The 21,376-nt window shown below is 38.6% G+C and overlaps 1 protein-coding gene across 1 annotated transcript; it reads right to left on the reverse strand.

Moving 5' to 3' along the window:
- Nucleotides 1-325: 325 nt before the first annotated feature.
- LOC131428461 (CLIP domain-containing serine protease B9-like) lies at nt 326-20,165 on the reverse strand. The gene is made up of 3 exons (XM_058592421.1): nt 19,631-20,165; nt 1,557-2,080; nt 326-1,499 (listed from the first exon to the last, which is right to left on the reverse strand). The coding sequence occupies exons 1-3, from the start codon at nt 19,847-19,849 to the stop codon at nt 713-715; spliced, it is 1,530 nt and encodes a 509-aa protein (XP_058448404.1). The 5' UTR covers nt 19,850-20,165; the 3' UTR covers nt 326-712.
- Between the last annotated feature and the right edge of the window lie 1,211 nt (nt 20,166-21,376).

Raw genomic sequence — 21,376 nt, forward strand, 5'->3', positions numbered from 1 at the left:
CAATCGCTGACTAAAAAAGTCACTATGAAGAAAACAATGTTTTCAGTGACATTTCAAGACAGCAGGTTTTTTCTGTCTTTAAAATAAAACAAAATTGAAAATAAGCATATGCTTTGACAATTGTCTGCTCCTGAGCAGTGGACCCCCCAAAATCGATGAAAAGGTGTTAAGCAACATAATAAAATTTTAGCAGAATACAAGACTAAAACACAGTTGCTTTCACAGATATAACGATTACAAGAGAAGGTCACGAGATGGAATATAATGAACAGAGAAATTAAAAGCAGATCATGATAAAATAAGACACATTGAAAAATTTTAATGATTATTCATATCTTGTATATTAGCATTTTATTAGTTAACTGCAACAATTCATGTTCTATTGATAAACTAAATTATTTCATTATGTGCCAAACGTTGTATATTACTTTTGTAAATTTTCGTGCCAAACGTTGAATTGTTAGACAAATTGTTGCTGACCGGTATAAATTGCAAATTAAGTGTAATCTCGTTTGGTAGATACTACCATTATAGTAGAGCAAGTCCTGTCGTCTGTCGGAAGACTTCAAGCAAAAATGAAACCAATGTCTCACATGTCTGTACTGTACCCTAAACAGTCAAATGAGGCTTCTCGGGTTGGACACTTTGATTCAGTGCCTTAGCTGTAGACGAATTTCCGGGTGTGTAGGCATGATCTGCAGTATGTTTTTCACTAACTGGTGACACTCTTCAGCCAGAACCGGAACGGGGCAATGTCGATGAAAATCGCATACTTCGTAACGTCACATTTGAGAGTATTGCTGTCCACCTGTCCATTCGATAGTATCCCACGAAGATAGTACTGATTTCCTCGTTTTAGTACCAATCCGCTTCCGGCATCTCCAATGCATGGTGTTGAGCCGTGTCCGTCACCACAGAAAATTCTGGCTGTGCTTGGGTAAGCTCTCGACCAGTTCTCGCTGCACTGTTTCCCATCGACAACCGTCATTTTGATGTACGTTGCCACCGAAGTAGAGCCCGTTTCCGTAACACCCCAGCCAGCCATCACGCCATCTTCACCGACAATACTCGCTAAGTCGTTGTCACCTCGCCAGGCGCAGATGGGAATTATGTAGTTGGAGTACTCCAACGATTTCTTCAAACGTAACACCGCCACGTTGGAATCGCTCAAATCATCGTCCGCTACGTACTCTTCATGCGGAATCACCGATTCGATGTCGGCAAATTCTGCGTTATCGTCGAAGAAATTGTCAATGTTGTACATTCCGGGCATGGCAAGTATCCGCTCGGGACTGAGCAGTTCTCCCAAGTAGTAGACGCACTTGGCGGACGTGAGGAGATGCCTCCTGGTGATAATCGTACTGCCACAAAAGTATTTAGGATCTCGTCGGTCTGTACGGTCAAATAAAGGTACGATCCAGGGAAACTGTCCCTTCTCCGTCAATTCACCATTGAATGAAAGTTTGTTCAGGAAGGATTTGGCTGGCTTTCCGCAAACACTGAAAGTAAGAATACGATTAGCAAACATTTTAATGCGATGTAAACGAGGAACTTACCGGTTCGAAGATGATAACGATTGAGGCGCTGGAGTTGTTCTTACTGCATTCGACGAAGTGGTGGTTTGTGGTCGTAGCACAGGCCGCGTAACGATGGGTCTTGTTGGATAAACTTGTGGCCGCGTAGGTTGAGGTTCAACGTTCCACTGTGGCCGATTTTGAATGGGCGGTTGTGCTTGAGGTTGCGTCTGAGGAACAACATTCGATTGTGGATGATGCTGAGGTTGGAATGGTACTGAGTTTGTAACCAGGGGCCGATGGAACCCGAAGCCGTTCATACCGGGTGGCATGTTCTGTGGCTGCAGCTGTGTGTACAACATGTGCTCCAAGTTGATAGTGGTTATGACCCGTCCATGAGCACGATAGCCGGAGCAGAGCGTTTGTCCATTCAGTGAAATGGATAGAACGGTAGGAAGTAGATTCTGCAGAGGAAAATTGACCCGATACTGGGCTGGCAGACCTCGGACGATGTCATTGAAGGTAGCTTCACGAGATTTCACCAACGTGATGGATCCGACGTTATCCTGAAAATTGAGAACATATTGGCTGTTAACATTTATTCAATGAGTTTATTTTACATGGTTTCATTTGATGTTTGATCTGTCATGTTCATGGTCGAACAACCCATGTCGTCCTGGTAAAAAATCAGTATAAAAAATTGGAAAATTGATGCGTTTAATAATAGATGAATCGTACAAGAGACTCTCGTATGCTAACGAAACCTATATATTCATTTGAGCCGCGATAGGAACAGTATTGGGTATTTCCCTACGTTATCAGTACTTTTAAATAGCCTCTCACTTTTCCGTTGATTCCGACCATAAAATAAGTCGTTATCAGGCAAACCAACAAATGGGTTTTCTTTATTTTTAGGACTTATTCAACGCAGTTAATTTATACACGACTGTCTTGAAAACTTGAAACTGTATGTGAAATCCATATACAAGTTTAGGAATTTTTATTCTTCTAATTTTGAATTTGATTAATGTCCTAATTTTGAAAAATCTTTCCTAAAAATTGTAGAAGGAATACCACTGTTCTTGAGGGTAGATGGCTTCTTGTCCGGTTTACCGTAGTGATCTGCTTTCAGTTTCTACCACAGTTCAGTGTGGAGGAAATGGTAAACACGTATGCACAGATTGCATAAGAACCCAGGTTCGAGTCCTGCCTCTGAGTGTATCTTTTTTCCAAAAGTCATCTTTTCTGTTAGTTTCTTATTCATTTCAGGCTTCTTCAATATATGATTCCACTGAGTCATTACAAAATTGAATATTGGCATGTTTTCAGGTGAAGGTCGTAAGTAACAAGTGATTCGCAAGGAATTATTGTGTGCTGACCGAGAGCCACACTAGAAGGTATAGTTATCTTTGCTTTTTTGCGACATTCGGAAAATCAGAGACAATTTGATAGAAACAGAAAAGGAAAATGCTAAAATGATAGTACTCAAAGGAGAGCAAAGATGTGAAAATATAGAATGGAAAGGTGAAAAGTGACAAGGATCATCTTAATGTAAGGGTATAATACTGTTTAAAAATAGTAAAAAAATCCAGTAGCTTCAACCTTTAGCTACAGTTTTCAATTTGTAATTTGGAATAATATGCACTAGTTTTCGTACCTAAATCGAACAGAAGTAACCAATATTTCTGGAATCGTGGGCAAACCCGGACTATAAAACTTCACCCAAAAATGAAGAGCGGATGCAATGGGGTGCCAAATCTCGATATTATGAGCGCGGAGAGAATGAAGTCATGTTGGAATGAATTCTTTGTTGGTTCCAACATTATCGCCGAAAATATAGGTACTGTCTCGAAACGCCCCGCTGTACTGAATAGTTCATGTTGAAACTGAATTTATAGTTATTATTGAAGGTTATTTGATTGTTTTGCTTCATATAATGAATGTTTAATTCTTAGTAAATCTAGTTTGAATTAGTAATATAAAATAGAATAGAAAATGTTTGGGAATGCTTCAAGAATCAGTTAAAAATTTCAAATCAAAAATTATGTGTACGGATAATCTCCACTCTTTTGTCCGTTTTAGCCCCGCACAAACAATCACTGGATTCATCACGAAATAAACTTTAAAAGACAATAAAATTAAAAGAAAAAAATTTCTGTAAAAATCGTGCACGCTTTGACAGCGCGTTTACAAAGTCAATCCATGTATCGAAATAATTGCTGATTTATGAAATATGCAAGTTGTCTGGTTCAGCGCCGGGTCCAGTTTTCAGTTTTGGTGTAGGGAGGTGGTTGGACCCCAAAAGCCCCTCCCTGTATACACGCTTGATGCCAGTCATGTGGAAGAAGAAGATGATGAAGCAAAATAACGCCGAAAATCTGTGCACAAATGGTGTATAGAATCCGGACTGTTACTGAGAAAGAAATTAGGATATTTCGTCCTAAGGAAGGACCTGACAACTGGGCGCTGGTTTTGTTCTAATTTTGTGTCAGAATGTTGCAATTCATGATAGGCTGATTTTTATGGTCGATGTGGCTAAGTATAAGGAAAATCAACGTAACGTGCCGTGTTGAGTAAAATGCATACTTTCAATTCGTCATAAGATGCTTGCGCTCCAAAGGGAATTATTAATTCTCGGGTATTTTTTAAAAGGGCGTAAAAGCAAGTGACAGTTTCTTTTTAATCACTCTCTCTTTCGATTATTGTGATGAGATTAAAAAGATTTTTTTTGATATCACTAATCTGTTTGAAAGTCGAAAGTTTCGAGTATCATTTCATGCAAAGAGTTGAGTGATAAACGTGGAAACCACTTGTTAATTAATAGAAGAGAAAGTAAACAAAGAGAAACTGTCACTTGCTTATACACCCTTTTGAAAAATTAACCGAGAATTGTTTTTAATTTCTTGAAATTTTATCATAAAGGGCATGGCTGTCAGATGGCTGACTAAACGCTGCCAGCGGGCAAAATATTGCTGGCAGACATTCTGATGACTGACTGCCTCACCGCTACCAGACATACACCTCAAACGATTCAACCGTATCCACCAGGACTTTTCCACACCGAAATCTTTGACATTTTCAGCGAAGGTGAAAAGCAGAAAACGCTCGGCTCGGTTTTGTTCATATGCTATCCGGCTTTGCTGTTGTTCGTGTGGACCTAACTAAGACAAAGAAACCTAGCTTTGAGTAGACTGGTATGCGAGAGGCCGCTGCTTCCGACGATAGGTTGGCGGCCAACTCAGGACATAAAAACAAATAACAAAAGTAACAAATATTTTTGATGAATAGACAGAATCAATTTTTTTCCAATTAATAATGTGAAATATTCAGCTTTGGCGGTCACTCCAATAAGAAAAGTAATTTTCGCCCGACGCTGCAATCACAAGTTTTGATCTTTATGAAATGGAATATTATAGAATTTCTGGTCTAAAAATTATAAGAACGAAATCATCAGTCCAAGCGTCTGGCAGTAAAACAGCCGTTTTTGTTTGATATTTATTTCCAGTACGATACTTTCAAATCCTTTCGGTAAGATTACTCTTCCGACGAAATGACCTATTCGGCGAAACGGCTTTCGGTGAAAAGAGAATTGGTGAAATCTCTCGAGAAAGATACTTAAAAATGGTAGGAGTACATGAAGAAACTAATCCGTGAATACAACAACTTTGAGAGTAAACCGAAAATAAGTCGAAAATGAGATTCTGTTGTTCCTCGTTTGAGTAAACGAACATAGGAAGCGCTAGAACAGAAAAAGGTGGCTTAAGTTTAGGTCAAAAAAGTTGTCACTTCGAAGTCAAATGTATTATGTGCTGAAGAACGTTGAAATCTTCGGACCTAGAAGAAGCAGATGCAGCCAGAAAAAATTTCGAAATAAGCAGTATCGATCAAGACTAGGATTCGAAAGTTTTACGAAGCAATGCTTGCAGAGAATTAGGGCTGTGCTATAATGGACGAGGAAGCCTCCGTGGAATGACTATGACTCCAATGACGGAGTCACATACACTACGATGAATAGCGAAATATATATCAAGGATTGGTTACAAAAACGACTTCTATACATGATTCTATGCCAATGGTCGATTTTTCTTGGGTTCACCTTCACCTGCTCATCATATAAACTTATGAGTCAACAGACAAAATATGACAATTATATCAGTCGAAATCTAACCTTGATGGCAAAAACAGTGATTCAACTCCGTTCAGAAGTGTGCGCATTAAAAGATCGGCACCCCGACGCGTCGAAAACGGACATCGTGCGGAACTTTGTGGACGTCGGATTCGCCCGTTCCGGTAATTTCAACATTTTGGCGCTATTAGAAAACAATCAGAACTCAGACAATCAGCGAGAAGGGGATGTCACAGCTGCTCTTCTTCCGCTCTGGATTGGTTGTGAATAGGGAAATTTAGAGTACGAAATGGCTGCGGGAAGTTCCGTCGTTTATCAAGAAATACCATAAGGGCGAAGGAGCGGTTTTCTGGCTGGATCTGGCGTCGACCCATTACTCAAAGTGATCTATTTATTTATTTATTTATTTATTCGTCGTCAAACTATAGTAGACCATTACATTGTATTGATTACATTTTAACACGTGTGATATTTTCTAAAATAAACATTAATGTGCATTATGTTCTAGGACCTAGGTCGTATTGAATTAAAATATTGTTTGAGCTGGGCTGTCGTCATTGTAAAGTCAATTGCTCCGCAATGCTTATTATAAGTTGACATCATTTGATTTAATGGGCCAAATTTAGCATAGTTGGTACGATAATGACTTATATAGAATATAGCTCGGTTTCGTAATTGTCGGGAAGGTATATAAAAATTAAGTTTAGACAGAAGTCCAGATGAATCAACCCGATGTGTAACGATGTTATGTACGAATTGATTGTTCTCGACGCTCTCCTAGTGTGTGGATGTCAATGAGCATGCAACGAGCTTTGTATGATGGTAGAGGAAATCTTGCCCAACCTAACTTACGGAGTGCAAATAATAGGAATTGCTTTTGGACTGATTCTATACGTTCCTTGTAAGTGATTGAGAATGGGGACCAAACAATGCTACAATATTCAAGTATAGACTCTACGTAGGCAATATATAATGTTTTAATCGTGTAAGGATCGCAAAAATTATAGCTGAAGCGTTTTATAAATGCAAGCATGTTATTAGCTCTGCCTATTATCGTATTATAATGATCGATGAAAGTCAACTTTTTAGCTAAAATTACTCCTAGATCTCTAATTCTGATACATCTTTCTACTGTTTGATCGCCTAGTTTAATTGTGATATCTGGTGTGTTTTGTTTCCTACTGAAAGCTTTTACTCTACATTTATTGACGTTTAGTTTCAAAAGGCTTTTGTTACACCAGACATGGAACGTTTGCACTTCATCTTGAAATACCACCTTGTCTACATCACTTTTTATTTCTAGGAAGAGCTTCATGTCATCGGCATAAATCAACACTTTTATGTGTTTTAAAATAAGAGATATATCGTTTACAAATAAAATGAATAAGAGAGGGCCTAGATGAGAACCTTGTGGAACTCCTGAGGTTACTAGGACATAGTTGGATATCCTCCCTCTAAATCGAACCATTTGCTGACGATCAGTCAGATACGACTCAAGCCATTTGAGTAGTTCAGGACCAGTTCCTATTTTTTGTAGTTTGAATAATAACATAGGTATATCAATGCGATCAAATGCTTTGCTGAAGTCAGTATAGAGAGCTTCTATGTAATTACCCTTATCCATAGCAGACAGTGAGTAATTGACAAATTCGAGTAAATTTGTATTAGTCGGCGACCCTTAAAAAATCCATGCTGCATATTAGTGATTCTATTTTTAACTTGATAAAACATTTTTTCATTGATTATCGCTTCAAAAAGTTTAGGAATGCATTAGATAATTGCAATTCCTCGATAATTACACACATCTGATTTTTTTCCACTTTTGTAAATCGGTACAAAATAGGAGTCCTTCCATATTTTAGGAAAAATACCGGTCATGAGTGATTTATTGAAAAGCCAAAACAAGGGTTTGGCTAGTTCTAACGATAGTTTTTTCATGAATATGGGAGGAATTCCATCAGGTCCGGGACCTTTAGAAAAATCTAATTTATTGAACGCTTGCATAATATCTTGGACACTAATGTGATGAATATTAATGTCACAAGCATGTGCAGGGAAGAAATTAAAATATTCACGGGCTCGATCCTCTTCGGAAAACGTAGTATAGGTTTCTTGGAAGTAATTTGCAAATAGTGTACAAATATGATTAATTTGGTTGAGTCCTAAGCATGCAACTTCATCAAATATATATTTGAGGGTTTCATTCTCTCCTACCACTGGTAGTAGGATGCTCTCATTTTCAGAGTCTGGAAAAAAGTCAATGTCACGTTGATTGAAGTCACCATAAATGTGCACTTTCACTTCGGAAGGAAGGTTAGTTATGATTTCTTCAACAATCTGGAAAAACTTTTCATATTGTAGGCTCCCGGCCGAGCGGTGGCGGGTGGCAGAATAACGAAGATGACGTTTCTTTTAGTTCTATACGGAGTAATACCACGAAATTCACCTTTTTTCTGAGTTTATAGTTTATCTTTTTATGCTTTTCACTTAACAGCTACTTATTCTCAATAGTGCAGGATTAGGCTGTTTTGGGAGTTCTTTCCCACAATCTAACAAAAGTCACTAACGATTGTTAATAAGGCTAACACTTCACGCAGTCTCACTAAGTTCGGCATATCATTAAGTTTACGCACATATGAACGTATGTCCTACTGCAGTACAATCTAGTGCATACTCCACTAGTTAGAAAATCTATTCACAACACTTCATGGTGATCTCAAACACTACACATGAATCTGTTAAATCTCTATTCATTACAGCAATTTTCACTTCTTTAGATGCCTTCCGAAAACATTATTTCTTGCTTGATTTTGAGGTCACTTGATACTTGACCCTCACAATGCCCACTATGCATACTCCTACGGCTTACTGTATTACACTCCGAACTAGACTTAACTTTTCACTTAATTCTTCAGAAATTGAGTCTGGTCTGTGCTGAACCGAGCTGAACTCTAACTTTTCACTTAATTCTTCAGAAACTGAATCTGGTCTGTGCTGAACCGAGCTGAACTCTAACTTTTCACTTAATTCTTCAGAAATTGAGTCTGGTCTGTGCTGAACCGAGCTGGACTCTACTGAACTGAACTCTGATTTTTTTCCGACTAGTGGTTTTTATGTTCCTAACATTTCACTAGCTGTTCGGCCTAAACCCGAGACCATCGTGAACGTTACCGCGGTTGTCCGTGAAATTTCTTTGTTTACGCAGAGCACCTCAGTGTCGCGTAAACAAAAAACACCTCAGCAACCCCGAGCACATTCCAAGAGCGCGTAAACAAAAACTGCTGCGCCAATGCAAACCAGCAAATTTGCTAAGGACGCTGCATGCCCCCTTACTTACTGAGCTTGATGATACCTTAAGGGTTAGCATCAAGTCGATTGTGATGGTATCGGACTTAGGCGCGAGGATATGGGTACTAAAAAATTTTGTATAGTTTTCATAACTTAATGATAATCTTGGATTGTAAATTTTAGCTCGGCTTATTGACTTTGTGGACAGAAAAATATTCCGATTTTATCTAGTCAGCTGTCATCATCCTCAATTGAAGTATCCTGAAACGGATTGCTTAGGTGTTTTTGATTTCATGTGTTTTCGTTTTGCTCTGTATTTTATTATTTCTTTTGTTTAATAAGGCTAGTATACAATATGCGTTTTTAGTTTTGCTGGGAACAATAAAACGTACAAAGGTTATTTGAAAGTTTAGTATGCTATAATTATAATTTTGAGATACATACACGGCTTGGTTTTCTCCCCTAATAAGTAAAATTTCTAAACAGTCTGATCGGTACTCTAGAAGAAGAAGTTCTCTTTACTTTGTATTATGGGGGGGGGGGGGGGGGGGGGGGCGGGGACTATTTCGAAATAGGATACACGTACGCAAGAGCGGTTCGAAACACACGGCAGAGAAAACTTTCAAAGTCGTAATATTTATTTAGAGACCTACCTACACACCACGTGCAAATTTACAAGCACACATTTTCGATGCGTTTTGTTATGTTTTGTGAGTGGAACAAAAAACAGTGAATTTATGCTTCGATTCGTCGCTGCTGCTTTAGCTGCCATTCTTTGATAGCCATTATATTGTCCTCCATAGGACGTACTCCATTCTGATCTATCACATGCCCTAGGTATTTTATTTCATCTTTCAATATCTGGCATTTGCCCGGCTCAACTTTCAAATTATGTTGACGCAAAGCCTTCAGCACCTTACTTAAGTTGTTATTGTGTTCCTCCACGGTAGTGCCAAAAACAATTATATCATCTAAGTATACGATTGCTTTGACGTCTTTTATTTCGTATAGGGCAGTATTCATTAATCTTTGGAAAGTAGATGGACTATTTCTTAACCCCATAGGCATCCGCGTAAACTCAAAATGCCCTTTTGGAGTGGAAAAGGCTGTCTTTGCAGCATCCTTTGGGTCGATCGGTACTTGATAAAATCCCGATTTTAAATCCAAAGTTGAAAAATATTTACTGTTCCCTAGGTTGTCTAAGATTTCATCGATCAAGGGGATCGGGTATACAAAGGGTTTTGTCACCAAGTTCAATGCTCTGAAGTCTACTACAATTCGATACTTCTTGTTGCCATATTCATCGTCCTTCTTTGGTACGCATAATACTGGAGCATTCCATGGGCTCTTGCTAGGCCTTATGATACCTTGCCTACGCATTTCTTCGATTTCTTCGTTAATATGCTTCTTTGTAGCTTCCGGAAATCTGTATTGCCGTTTGTTGATAGGCACGTTTGACGTGGTCTCAATTTCGTGCACTGCCGCATCAGTGATAGTTAGTTTATCCCCCTTCAGATAGAATACATCGCTATATGATGCCATAATCATCTCTATATCCCTAAAATTTTCTCTTTTTAGATGATTCATATTTAGTGATTCTAATACTTTTTCCGTTCGGTCTCGACCAGTTATTTGACCGTATCTTTTATTTTCCGTAAGATTTACGTCTTGATTTGTATCTAAATCAAGGAACCATTTGTCTTCCTCGTCATACTCTCTGTCAATAAACTCCTTCTCCTCTTCATTAGTAATAGTAGTTCCACAACCGGGGAGCATACTATCTGAACGATCGTCGTTTTTGTATAACTCATGATTGCTCTGATACGATGCATTATTGTTATCATTTTTATTCACGTGCTTTTTATTTATTTCATATTTATTACGCTTTGATAAACTACCCTCTAAGACTTCAGCATTTAGCACTTCGAGAACTTTTTCTATTCTACGTGATCCTTGTAGTGTCTTAAATTTGTTGTTTTCCACTAAGCTAAGGTCATAGTTGTCTTCTGTGAGAATAGGTTTTTGTTGCCCCGATTTGTTTTCGTTGAATTCGTCTACATCCTTGCATATTGTGGTAAACTTTTCCCTTTTAAAAACTGGTTCATTTATCATTTGTTTGTAATCAAAATCGGCTGTGTCATTTTCATTATTATTCTTGTTATGAACATTGTCATGTACACTATTATATATGTCATAGTTATTTGTTTTGATTTCCGTCTTACCTATTATGTCTACGTTTGCTATAATGAACTCGGTTTGGCAGCTTATGTTATTGGTTTTCGTTCTACTACGTATATTTTCTTCAGTTTGACACCCTTTCTCGGTTACCATTGGGTATTGATTTTCCTTATATATTAGGTTGTTTGTATTTGACTTGTATTCTATATTATCATGAAGCGAATTCTGTGCTCCTGTAATTTTCTGATTATGGCCTTCTGCTTGTCGCTCCGTATCTCCCATAGCATATTGTAGCCACTTTGGTATCGGCTTTGCTTCCATGCTAAATACAATTTGCTTTTCTTGTAAGATTATCTTGCCATTTTGGATATCTATATTAGTAACGTGCTTATTCATAAAGTTCATTCCAAGGATGCCTGCAAATCCTAATTCCTCGACGACGTCAAATTTTATTCTAAATTTTAGGTTATCTATTAAAAAGTCTGCTTCTGTAGTACCGAGACTAATTCGCGGAATATTCATTACTCCTGTGTAATGAATTTGTTCTTTAATATTTATTCTGTATGCACCTATCTCTTCCGCGCATCTTCTGCTTATTAGGTTCGAACTAGCGCCGGTATCAATTAGGAATTTTTTCTTAATGTTAGGTCTCGTTGTGGTTCTCATTTCAATTTCGAATGCGTTGAACCAATTTCTTGCCAATGAATGGCTTATAGTATTCGCTTCTCGAGTTTTACTCGAACTTCTTTCTCTGTTTGAAAGATCCGTCATTCTTTCCAATTGGTGGTCAATTTGTTCCACCTTGTTTTGTATTTTCTTAATTACATTCCATGTGTTATACTTTTCATGGGGTGTTCGGTTCTCTGTCAACTCATACGCCCCATAATTTAGTTTTTTCGATAGTTGGATTGTTGATTGTTATATCTTCTGCCGTTATTCTGCGTGCTATCTTGGTGTCTAATCTGTTGATCGTAGTTTCTGCCATCGTACCTTCTTGCGGGAGACTGGTCTCTATACATCATTTCTCGATTTCTGTCTTCTCGCCATGTTCTGCCCTCAGCTTGGTTATTCACGCCCTGGTTTCGTACTTGATATCTTTCGTCTTGACGATTATATTGACGTCTGTTATCATCTCGGTTTCCGTAGCTATTCTGATAATTTGGCATCATGCGTCCGGATTCTCTATACTGATTACCGCGGTTTTCAGGTTCTCGATAATACCTCCTATTATCGTTTGATCGACTTCCGCCAGGTCTTTCCTGGTTCCAAGAATTCCCCCAATTTGGTTGTCGTGGAGCTCTGCCGTGAGCCTGTTGATGCTGACCTGAGAATCTATTTCTAACATGGCCCAACTGATCTGCAGTTCTATGTTTGTTCTCTGACATCCGACAGGCTTGTAATCGTTGTACTATGTTTTCCAGATGATCACATTCCGCATGTTCATCCTGCAAAAATTGTATCAAATCTCTAAATGCAATACCCTTTTGACTTTTCGCTGCCTGTTTCAAGCTTGCGTTTCGTAATCCCCCAATGAAATGTATTTTCAAGCTCCTTTCTGCGAAGGAACTTTCGGTGTGTTGATCTCGTTGCATCTCTTCGATGCATTCATAAATTTGCAGTGCTCTATCAGCATAATTTGTAAATGTCTCCGACGGTCCTTGCTCTAATGTCTCTATTTTCTGTAAAATGCCTTCAACGGTTATTCTTATGCTGAATTGTCTTTTCAGATTTTGAAACATTTCTTCCCATGTGTTAGCTCGTATTCTGTTTATGAATGACGCTGCCTTCCCTTTCAATTTCATCAACACCACATTCAATAGTGGTTTTTGATCCTCCCCCAATGGTATTTCGTCTGCGAAATAGCTTATTTGTATTAAAAATGGTTCGAGTTCATCCACTGAACCATGAAACTCTGGAATACATTGTATCGCCGTTTGCATCGGAAACCGATATCTTTCGGCGTTTTCGTTCCTATTTTGGCTCATGTTTGCGGTGTTTGAGCTGTTACCGGCGCGCTTGTTTGTGTCTAAATCCACACTTAATTGTAATATGGGCGATTTTAGTTGCTCGGCCTCGATAATAGTGGATTCGTCTAATATTCTAATTGCCGCGTCGTATTTTGTTTTTACGTTTTCAAACTGGTCTGTTAATGTATTCCAACAATCTACACTGACGCGCGCTTCGTAACCACCAATTAGTCTCTCTAATTCCCTGAATGCGTCGAGAAGGGTCTCTCTTTTTGCAATTATCCCAGCTAATGATCGGGGTCTAGTTTTATTTTTATAGAGATTTTCGTACTCTTTCACAATATATTCGCCAATTTCATTAATTCTACCGAGCTGATCCATTTAAGATAATTTCAAAATTACTCGCTCCGGTATTTCCCATATGTGAAGATTAGTTGTAAATATAAACCAAAAATCACTACATAAAACCATCGAATCGGTTCTTTATAGAACCATCGAAAATCTATTCTAACGGGCTATCAGAAATTTTACTCCTCAACGTAAAAAAAACAAACTGTGTGATGTAAATAATTTCCAAGCCGTGTATGTAAATAACTCGTCTTTTAGTATCAATGCACGGTCCTGACATTTTACAATTATGCTATCATTAACTTAGGTTTTATTTTTTTTTTTTTTTTTTTTTTTTTTTTTTCTTTTGCGACTTTATAGTACTATATTCGACAACGGCCCGATCAGGCGTGGTTGCCCCAATTCACTGTTGAATGTAGATGTCGAACAAAGCGCACTGAATGTGCATGGATTACTTACTCGATCAACATGATGAACATCCCCCTTCTGCCGATCATCTCCGAATTCTGGTAGTCACTTGGGTTTGCGTTCCGATGATGTCTTCCTTTGCCTCGCAAAGGACCGCCGCTGTCACCACTTGTAGGCTCCCGGCCGAGCGGTGGCGGGTGGCAGAATAACGAAGATGACGTTTCTTTTAGTTCTATACGGAGTAATACCACGAAATTCACCTTTTTTCTGAGTTTATAGTTTATCTTTTTATGCTTTTCACTTAACAGCTACTTATTCTCAATAGTGCAGGATTAGGCTGTTTTGGGAGTTCTTTCCCACAATCTAACAAAAGTCACTAACGATTGTTAATAAGGCTAACACTTCACGCAGTCTCACTAAGTTCGGCATATCATTAAGTTTACGCACATATGAACGTATGTCCTACTGCAGTACAATCTAGTGCATACTCCACTAGTTAGAAAATCTATTCACAACACTTCATGGTGATCTCAAACACTACACATGAATCTGTTAAATCTCTATTCATTACAGCAATTTTCACTTCTTTAGATGCCTTCCGAAAACATTATTTCTTGCTTGATTTTGAGGTCACTTGATACTTGACCCTCACAATGCCCACTATGCATACTCCTACGGCTTACTGTATTACACTCCGAACTAGACTTAACTTTTCACTTAATTCTTCAGAAATTGAGTCTGGTCTGTGCTGAACCGAGCTGAACTCTAACTTTTCACTTAATTCTTCAGAAACTGAATCTGGTCTGTGCTGAACCGAGCTGAACTCTAACTTTTCACTTAATTCTTCAGAAATTGAGTCTGGTCTGTGCTGAACCGAGCTGAACTCTAACTTTTCACTTAATTCTTCAGAAATTGAGTCTGGTCTGTGCTGAACCGAGCTGGACTCTACTGAACTGAACTCTGATTTTTTTCCGACTAGTGGTTTTTATGTTCCTAACATTTCACTAGCTGTTCGGCCTAAACCCGAGACCATCGTGAACGTTACCGCGGTTGTCCGTGAAATTTCTTTGTTTACGCAGAGCACCTCAGTGTCGCGTAAACAAAAAACACCTCAGCAACCCCGAGCACATTCCAAGAGCGCGTAAACAAAAACTGCTGCGCCAATGCAAACCAGCAAATTTGCTAAGGACGCTGCAATATACTTCTTTACGGGTGTTGTTTGGGGGGAAAAACACTGAGCAGAAAATATGTGTTTCGTCTGCCAGATGAGTTTTCACCCATACGTGCTCGAATTCTTTAATTTTTCTAGTGGATATGATCTCAGCATTAAATTTTGTAGAAATAGCCATTAGTACTCCACCACCCGATCTCTTATCAGACATTTGTAAATTGCGATCATCTCTGAACACATTGTAATTATTGCCGAAAACTTCTTCACTCCTAACACTTTCATCCCAGCTTGTTTCTGTAGCTAAGATTATTGCATAAGAACTACTTAATATTTTATTACAAATTTCAGTCATATTCAACGCACTTTTCATTCTATTAAAATTCTGGCCATAAACTATGACCTCCAATGATGACTTATTAAATTGTGCAGCATTTGGATGATAAGCATTATAATCAATAGAGTTGTCGTCGTTTTCTTCTCCTAAGGGGTGTGTCAATGACGCCGAAAACAAGAGTGTTGAGAATTGAGCGCGCCGTACAAAGTAGCTGACGCACCTTTTGGAGTCATCGGGTTGCATCGTAGCGGCGATCGTCGTGAGTCATTCGCTGGATATGGATTCAATATCTCACCTCTTTGGAATTGAATGGTTGGTCTATTATTTGCTAACGGCCTAGAAAAAGCGGTCTTTCGCAGCAGCAAGAAGCACTCTGTCTGGTGGGAGGGTGCCGTTGGGTTGTCTTCGTATTAGATGATCATTACTAGGATAACATGAGCCACGAATATTGCAATTCTCATTGTAATTACTATGATTTCTTAAATTGTTGCTGCTGTTGTTTACAGTTTTGCTCATTTTCAAATTCTTGAATAACTTTTTTTGCTTTTTGTGACTTCTAGCTTTTGCAGCTTGTTTCTGCTGATGTAGTCTTCTAGATTCTCGCGCATCGTAGTCACTCCAGTCCGATTTCCATACTTTTTTAGCGCCAAGAAAGCGCCATCCAGAATTATCTACTTTGCATAATTCTGCCGCCAAACTGAGGCCTGAGGTATTGGACACTGGTATTTGCACAGGTTTCTTCGCTGCTACCAAATGTGCTGACAAAGACTTGAATTCGTCAAGAATGTCAATGGCCAATGTCGAACTTACGTTCATGGTGCAGCTGGCCGCACAGTTTATGCACAACTTCCGTGTTTGAATGGAGTTGACGTTCAAGAAGCTTTTGTTGTTCAACTAGTCTATCGAGGTCCATTTTTGCGTTAACAAGCTCTTGACAGGACTCACAGCACGGCAGTATATAAGAGTTTACGTCAATAACTCTTCTATCCCTTCTCCGCAGTGAACCCTGCTGAATAGACTCCAACACTCCAACACAGGTGGCGTGAAATTTTCGTGGGCATCCAACACATGTCCACATAACCGAGTCGACGATGGTATCCAAAGCACAAATTTCGCAGGTCATAGTGAATAATAAACAATAAGGAATACTGTTTTGATTAAAAAGCAAATTAAATAAACTCGCGCACCGCAGCTCTTGGAGCAAATTAAAAACGCGTCCGAACTGGTTGACGACAATAATAACAACGAATCATTGGAGGAGATTGAGCGGCTGAATATCGATGTGGTACCAAAGTCGGCGAACACACCAGCTGCGTCCCATCGAGAATTTCTGGACCAACTTGAACAGTAAGATCTACTCCAACAATTTTGACGTTCCAATGATGTTTCTTTCGTCATATTGATTTGAAATTGTTTCTTGTGGTGTGATCCACAGCAGATTAAAGCTTGCTTCATTTAGAATTGGAACAAACTTTTGCTCATATTGTGGCGCTTCTGGTGGACGGATTTGGAAGTTCTTGGTTCTTTATGATTTGGCAGAGCATTTGCAGGTGTGGCAAAAAAACGAAAGTTCTCGTTACAAATAAGGCAATGACACCGGAACTATGCCAAAAAGAGTGTGTCCAAAAACGAATTTTGCCGTTCATTCGATCCCACGACCATCCCGTAATGTTTTGGCCAGATTTGGCAAGCTGTCATTACAGACAAGCCGTTCAAGAATGGTGTGCAGAGGAAGGGGTCCAGTTTGTTCCGAAAAACCTTAACCCACCCAACTGCCCCAGTTCCGCCCTATTGAGAAATACTGGGCAATCATGAAGAGGAGACTCAAGGCAAAGGGAAAGGTTGTCAAAGACATCAATCAGATGACGACCTGGTGGAATAAGAGAGCTAAAACGATGGACGAAGAAGGTTTGCGTCGCCTTATGAGCCGTGTCACAGGAAAAATTCGAGAATTCCTTCGAAACTGTGACGAATTTGAAGAAAACGCTACATTTGTATAAAAAAAATCTTTAATTCAATAATAAATAACTGAAATATAGGCAATTGTCTATGTTTCAATTCTATCTGAACAAGCTTTACGTGGAAATTCAGCGTAACTTAAACAATTTCTGAGTTTTGTGCAATCTCAATCTCTCAACTATAAATGCTCGGTATAGTATCTCTGGTGGAACACTTGAACGAGTATCAGTCTTCAAAGATCTCATCGTGCATCTTGACTCTCAACCAGAGCTGCAAATTGTCAGTCATGTCAAATGACCTTGACAGACTGACTAAAATCATCGTCAACTATAATCGGTACGGTCAAAGGTTCTGTCAAATGAGATACTCGATAGTTCAATGACCAAGTAGAAGTATACTCAGTCAAAGACAGGTGACGCATTTTGTTCTCTCTCTCATTCTCCTATTCCCTGTTGAAGTGAAAAAATTCCATGAGAGTACTAACATAAACATAAATTGAAAAAGTTAATTGTTTTTTGTGAAAAGTCATCGGATTTCTGAGTTTATTGGTGTACATGAATTTAATTCAATGTTTATGCTGCTTGATTAATATTTAGTCACATCGTAATCAAGCAGTGACAGGAGAAATGAAGATAATATCAATCGCATCGGCAATCAATGAGCGTCCTGGTGAGTGTAATATCAAGAGAATTTAAATTATGACAGATCGGCTCTCAGACACTCAATATATGATGATTGGTAGAGCCTGGTTGGCAGCAGTCCAGTGACATAAACTTTCCAATCTTCGTCGTGCAAAGTTGCTCGTTGATAGTGACATTTAGCAGCTCTGCTCTCAACTCTCCTTTAGACATCATCACGGCAATAAAATAGCTCAGGCAAATAGAAACCTTGCCTTAATTGTGAGGATCACCAATGAGTTTAATGATCGGTAGTGTTTGCGAACATTATATTATTCGCTAGTTCGATCAGTCCTCGAAGCCTCAGCACATATTTGGGAACGTTTTTCAATAGAATCGAAGTACTACTAGCACGATTCCTTCGAAATACTCTTAGATCTATGCCAAGGCGTAATCCGTTAGAACTTCACCCATACACCGATCGCTGTCGTTTGCTCGATATGAACACATTAGCAAGACACGAAGGAACACATTCAGAGCGGTATTTATAACGAAATTACTAAGTGAACAAATCAACGCTCCAGAGATTCTCTCTCAAATACGTATTAATGTCCCTCCAAGAAGCCTTAGATCGTGTAATTTCCTAAGATTCGATTTTCAACGTACAGCGTATGGCCAGAATGAAGTGATTAGGTGAGTGTGTATGACCATTTTGACTTCTCTGTGTCTAGTACTGTTTTCAAAAATAGAATTAAGAGACTTGGATAGATAATGAGCTTTCTATACTTAGCAAACTTGTATGTCATTTAATTAGTTATGTTTAAGATTGTGAAAATTTATTTATGTAACCATGTATTTTTGTGGAAAAGGTAGAAAAGATAATGGGTTTTTACGCGCATTTGAAGATGGCTGGTTTTTTCAAATGGGCTTTTCAATCCTACCAATACTTCATGTAGACCAACACATGTCAGATATTCTGAAACTTAAACTTGACGTAAATTCAAACGAGTCATGTTCCAATGTCCACTTCAGCTAAATTAGCTGTGAAGGTTATGATATGACTCATTTTTGCATGCTCGAATTTGAAATTTAATTGAAATGCAACGCTCCTTCTTTGTTCATATATAGAGACGTAAATTTACAATTTTTTTTAAAAAGTGAGGACCAAACAGTAATTCATTTAGAAAATCAAAATATGAACTCATTCTCGTTGCGGCTGGAAACTTTAGAGGGTCTGATCTAAAATTGTAATTTACCACTCCGACACTTTCAGCCTATGATTCACCGTTGATAGAACTAAAGATACTCAGATATCTAAAACTAAAACCGTGAGTATGCGACAGTTAACGACGAACTGGAATATCGCATTTCAGTGTCTCAAAACGCATTTTCCCCAACAATCGGCACTTCAGAACCGGTTCGCGACAGCACCAGTCGCAGCAACAATAGCAACAACGGCAACGACAACGACAACGATGTTGATGTTTAGTATGCTATCAAAATTTCCCCACTGACTCGTCGTCAAACACCAAATGCTGTAAAAGCCACTTTGCTATGATTTATTCGTTCGCTTGGTTGAAAAGGGGATTTTTCATGTAACTAGCGTCGCTCACTGTTCCGTCCATCGTAAGAAGATGCATACTACAAACAATGCAGCTGATTGAGATGGGCTTTTGGCGTAGGGAACTACAATTTTTTTTCTAAATTAACATCGACTTACCGGTGGAAGTTGCGTTCCGATGGACAAATCAACGTTCAACTTTGCCGCCTGTCCGATTTGTATGTTGCTAACTTCTATGTAACCGAAAATCTGATTGGTCCCAGGATCAACCTGGTAGGTGAATACGTTCGGGCATGGGGACTCCAGATATTGTGCTTCACCGGTGCTAATAACTGCCAGAGTGACCAGCAAAGTCAAAACATGGAACGCTCCTGTCATTTCTTGTTTCTTGCAATCTGAATCTTGTTTCGAATGAGTCCATTAGTTTGTTAAAAAAAATCACTACGTTTTTAACGACATTAGGAACAGGGCCTAACTGACCCTCTATTTTAGACTGTTGATCAACACACTTCTCGAAATATGACACTCTGGATACAGATGCTGTCTGCTGCGCACGCTTTTAGAAGATCAGAACAAGTTCGTTAATTAGCCATGTGAATACAGATGTTTATCAGCACGTTTATTATTTTGATTATTCAACTGGTCGCCACTCGCGAGAAATATGCAAAAATATGCGATCCTCACGCTAGCAGATCCATCCGTACACTGGCTCTGACTGACCGGCTTGCTGTTGGCGGGATGAGAATGATAATAATCGTAGGAGCGATCTTTCACTCTCTTTGCCGTTCGGAGAGATATTGTCGACTTGTTGAATATGCATACTACTGCATATGTGAAAGTGTAGGTGTGAAGTGATAACGTCACCCACAAATCCCACAGCTGTTATCCTCGTTCTCTTTTTAATACACCCAAGACTGCGTATCATCAATTGGGGTAAGCAGTGGCGTAGTAGGGGGTATCATTTAGGGCTAAAGGGAATTTCATAGCAAATCAACATCCAAAATTCAATCGGTGGACAGACTTCGCGCAGACAGTTGTCTGTAAATTTATAGATATATTATTAAAAAGCAGGTTCTAGTGAATTTTCGAAATTTTTGCAAATATTTTACTGGTTTGGAAAAAATGTAAAATAATGGTTCGTACTTCGATGGCAAGACAACTTCTCATAAATGTTGGGTTGGATAAAATGTTATGTCAGACTTTTTCGATATGTCCTTAATTCTTCGAATATCATGTCTAGATATCTCAAGAACGGCTAGTCTAGGAGAAGTGTCACCGTGATCAAATTTATTGTTCTTAGTTCCAGTCTTGCATTGGCTATTTTCCATCAAGAACTTAAAGTTACTGCTGTAACTTTTTCTTTAAAAAACAACAACACACTTGAAATGCTTTTATTTTAGTTTCATTTTATTAGGTATTTTTTGTAACTCTAGAAAAAGCAATAAACATTTTTACAAAATATTTTTTTGACTACTTCATTGAATTCTTACAACTTATTCTAGAACAAAATTAGTGTACAAGTATGAATTTCCGAGTTACAACGATTTGAAGAAAGAGCGTTTTTGTGATATTTGACAATGTTATTTCTTAACAGTAAAAATGTGTTTCAATAATTTAGTTTTCGCATGAGGAAACTGAAACTGACCTAAGGTAGTTTCATCGAGCAAACACTTTTCACGAAACTGAGTTGAGGTCGCACTTAGTAATGGGGATGTGAGCAATCCCGATATCTGAATCAGATTCAAAACTGGCACGATTTTCAGTTCAATGACGTTGAAATTGGCTTCAAACACACGGTTTGACAGCAGTTAGAGAGGAAACAGGGTTAGGTTTGGCATCAAACGAAAATGAAATAAGTGAACGCCATAATAAGTTTAATACATTGAATAAATTGTATAAATTTCG

The sequence above is a fragment of the Malaya genurostris genome, chromosome 2 (assembly GCF_030247185.1).
Source record: "Malaya genurostris strain Urasoe2022 chromosome 2, Malgen_1.1, whole genome shotgun sequence".
Classification (NCBI taxonomy): domain Eukaryota; kingdom Metazoa; phylum Arthropoda; class Insecta; order Diptera; family Culicidae; genus Malaya; species Malaya genurostris.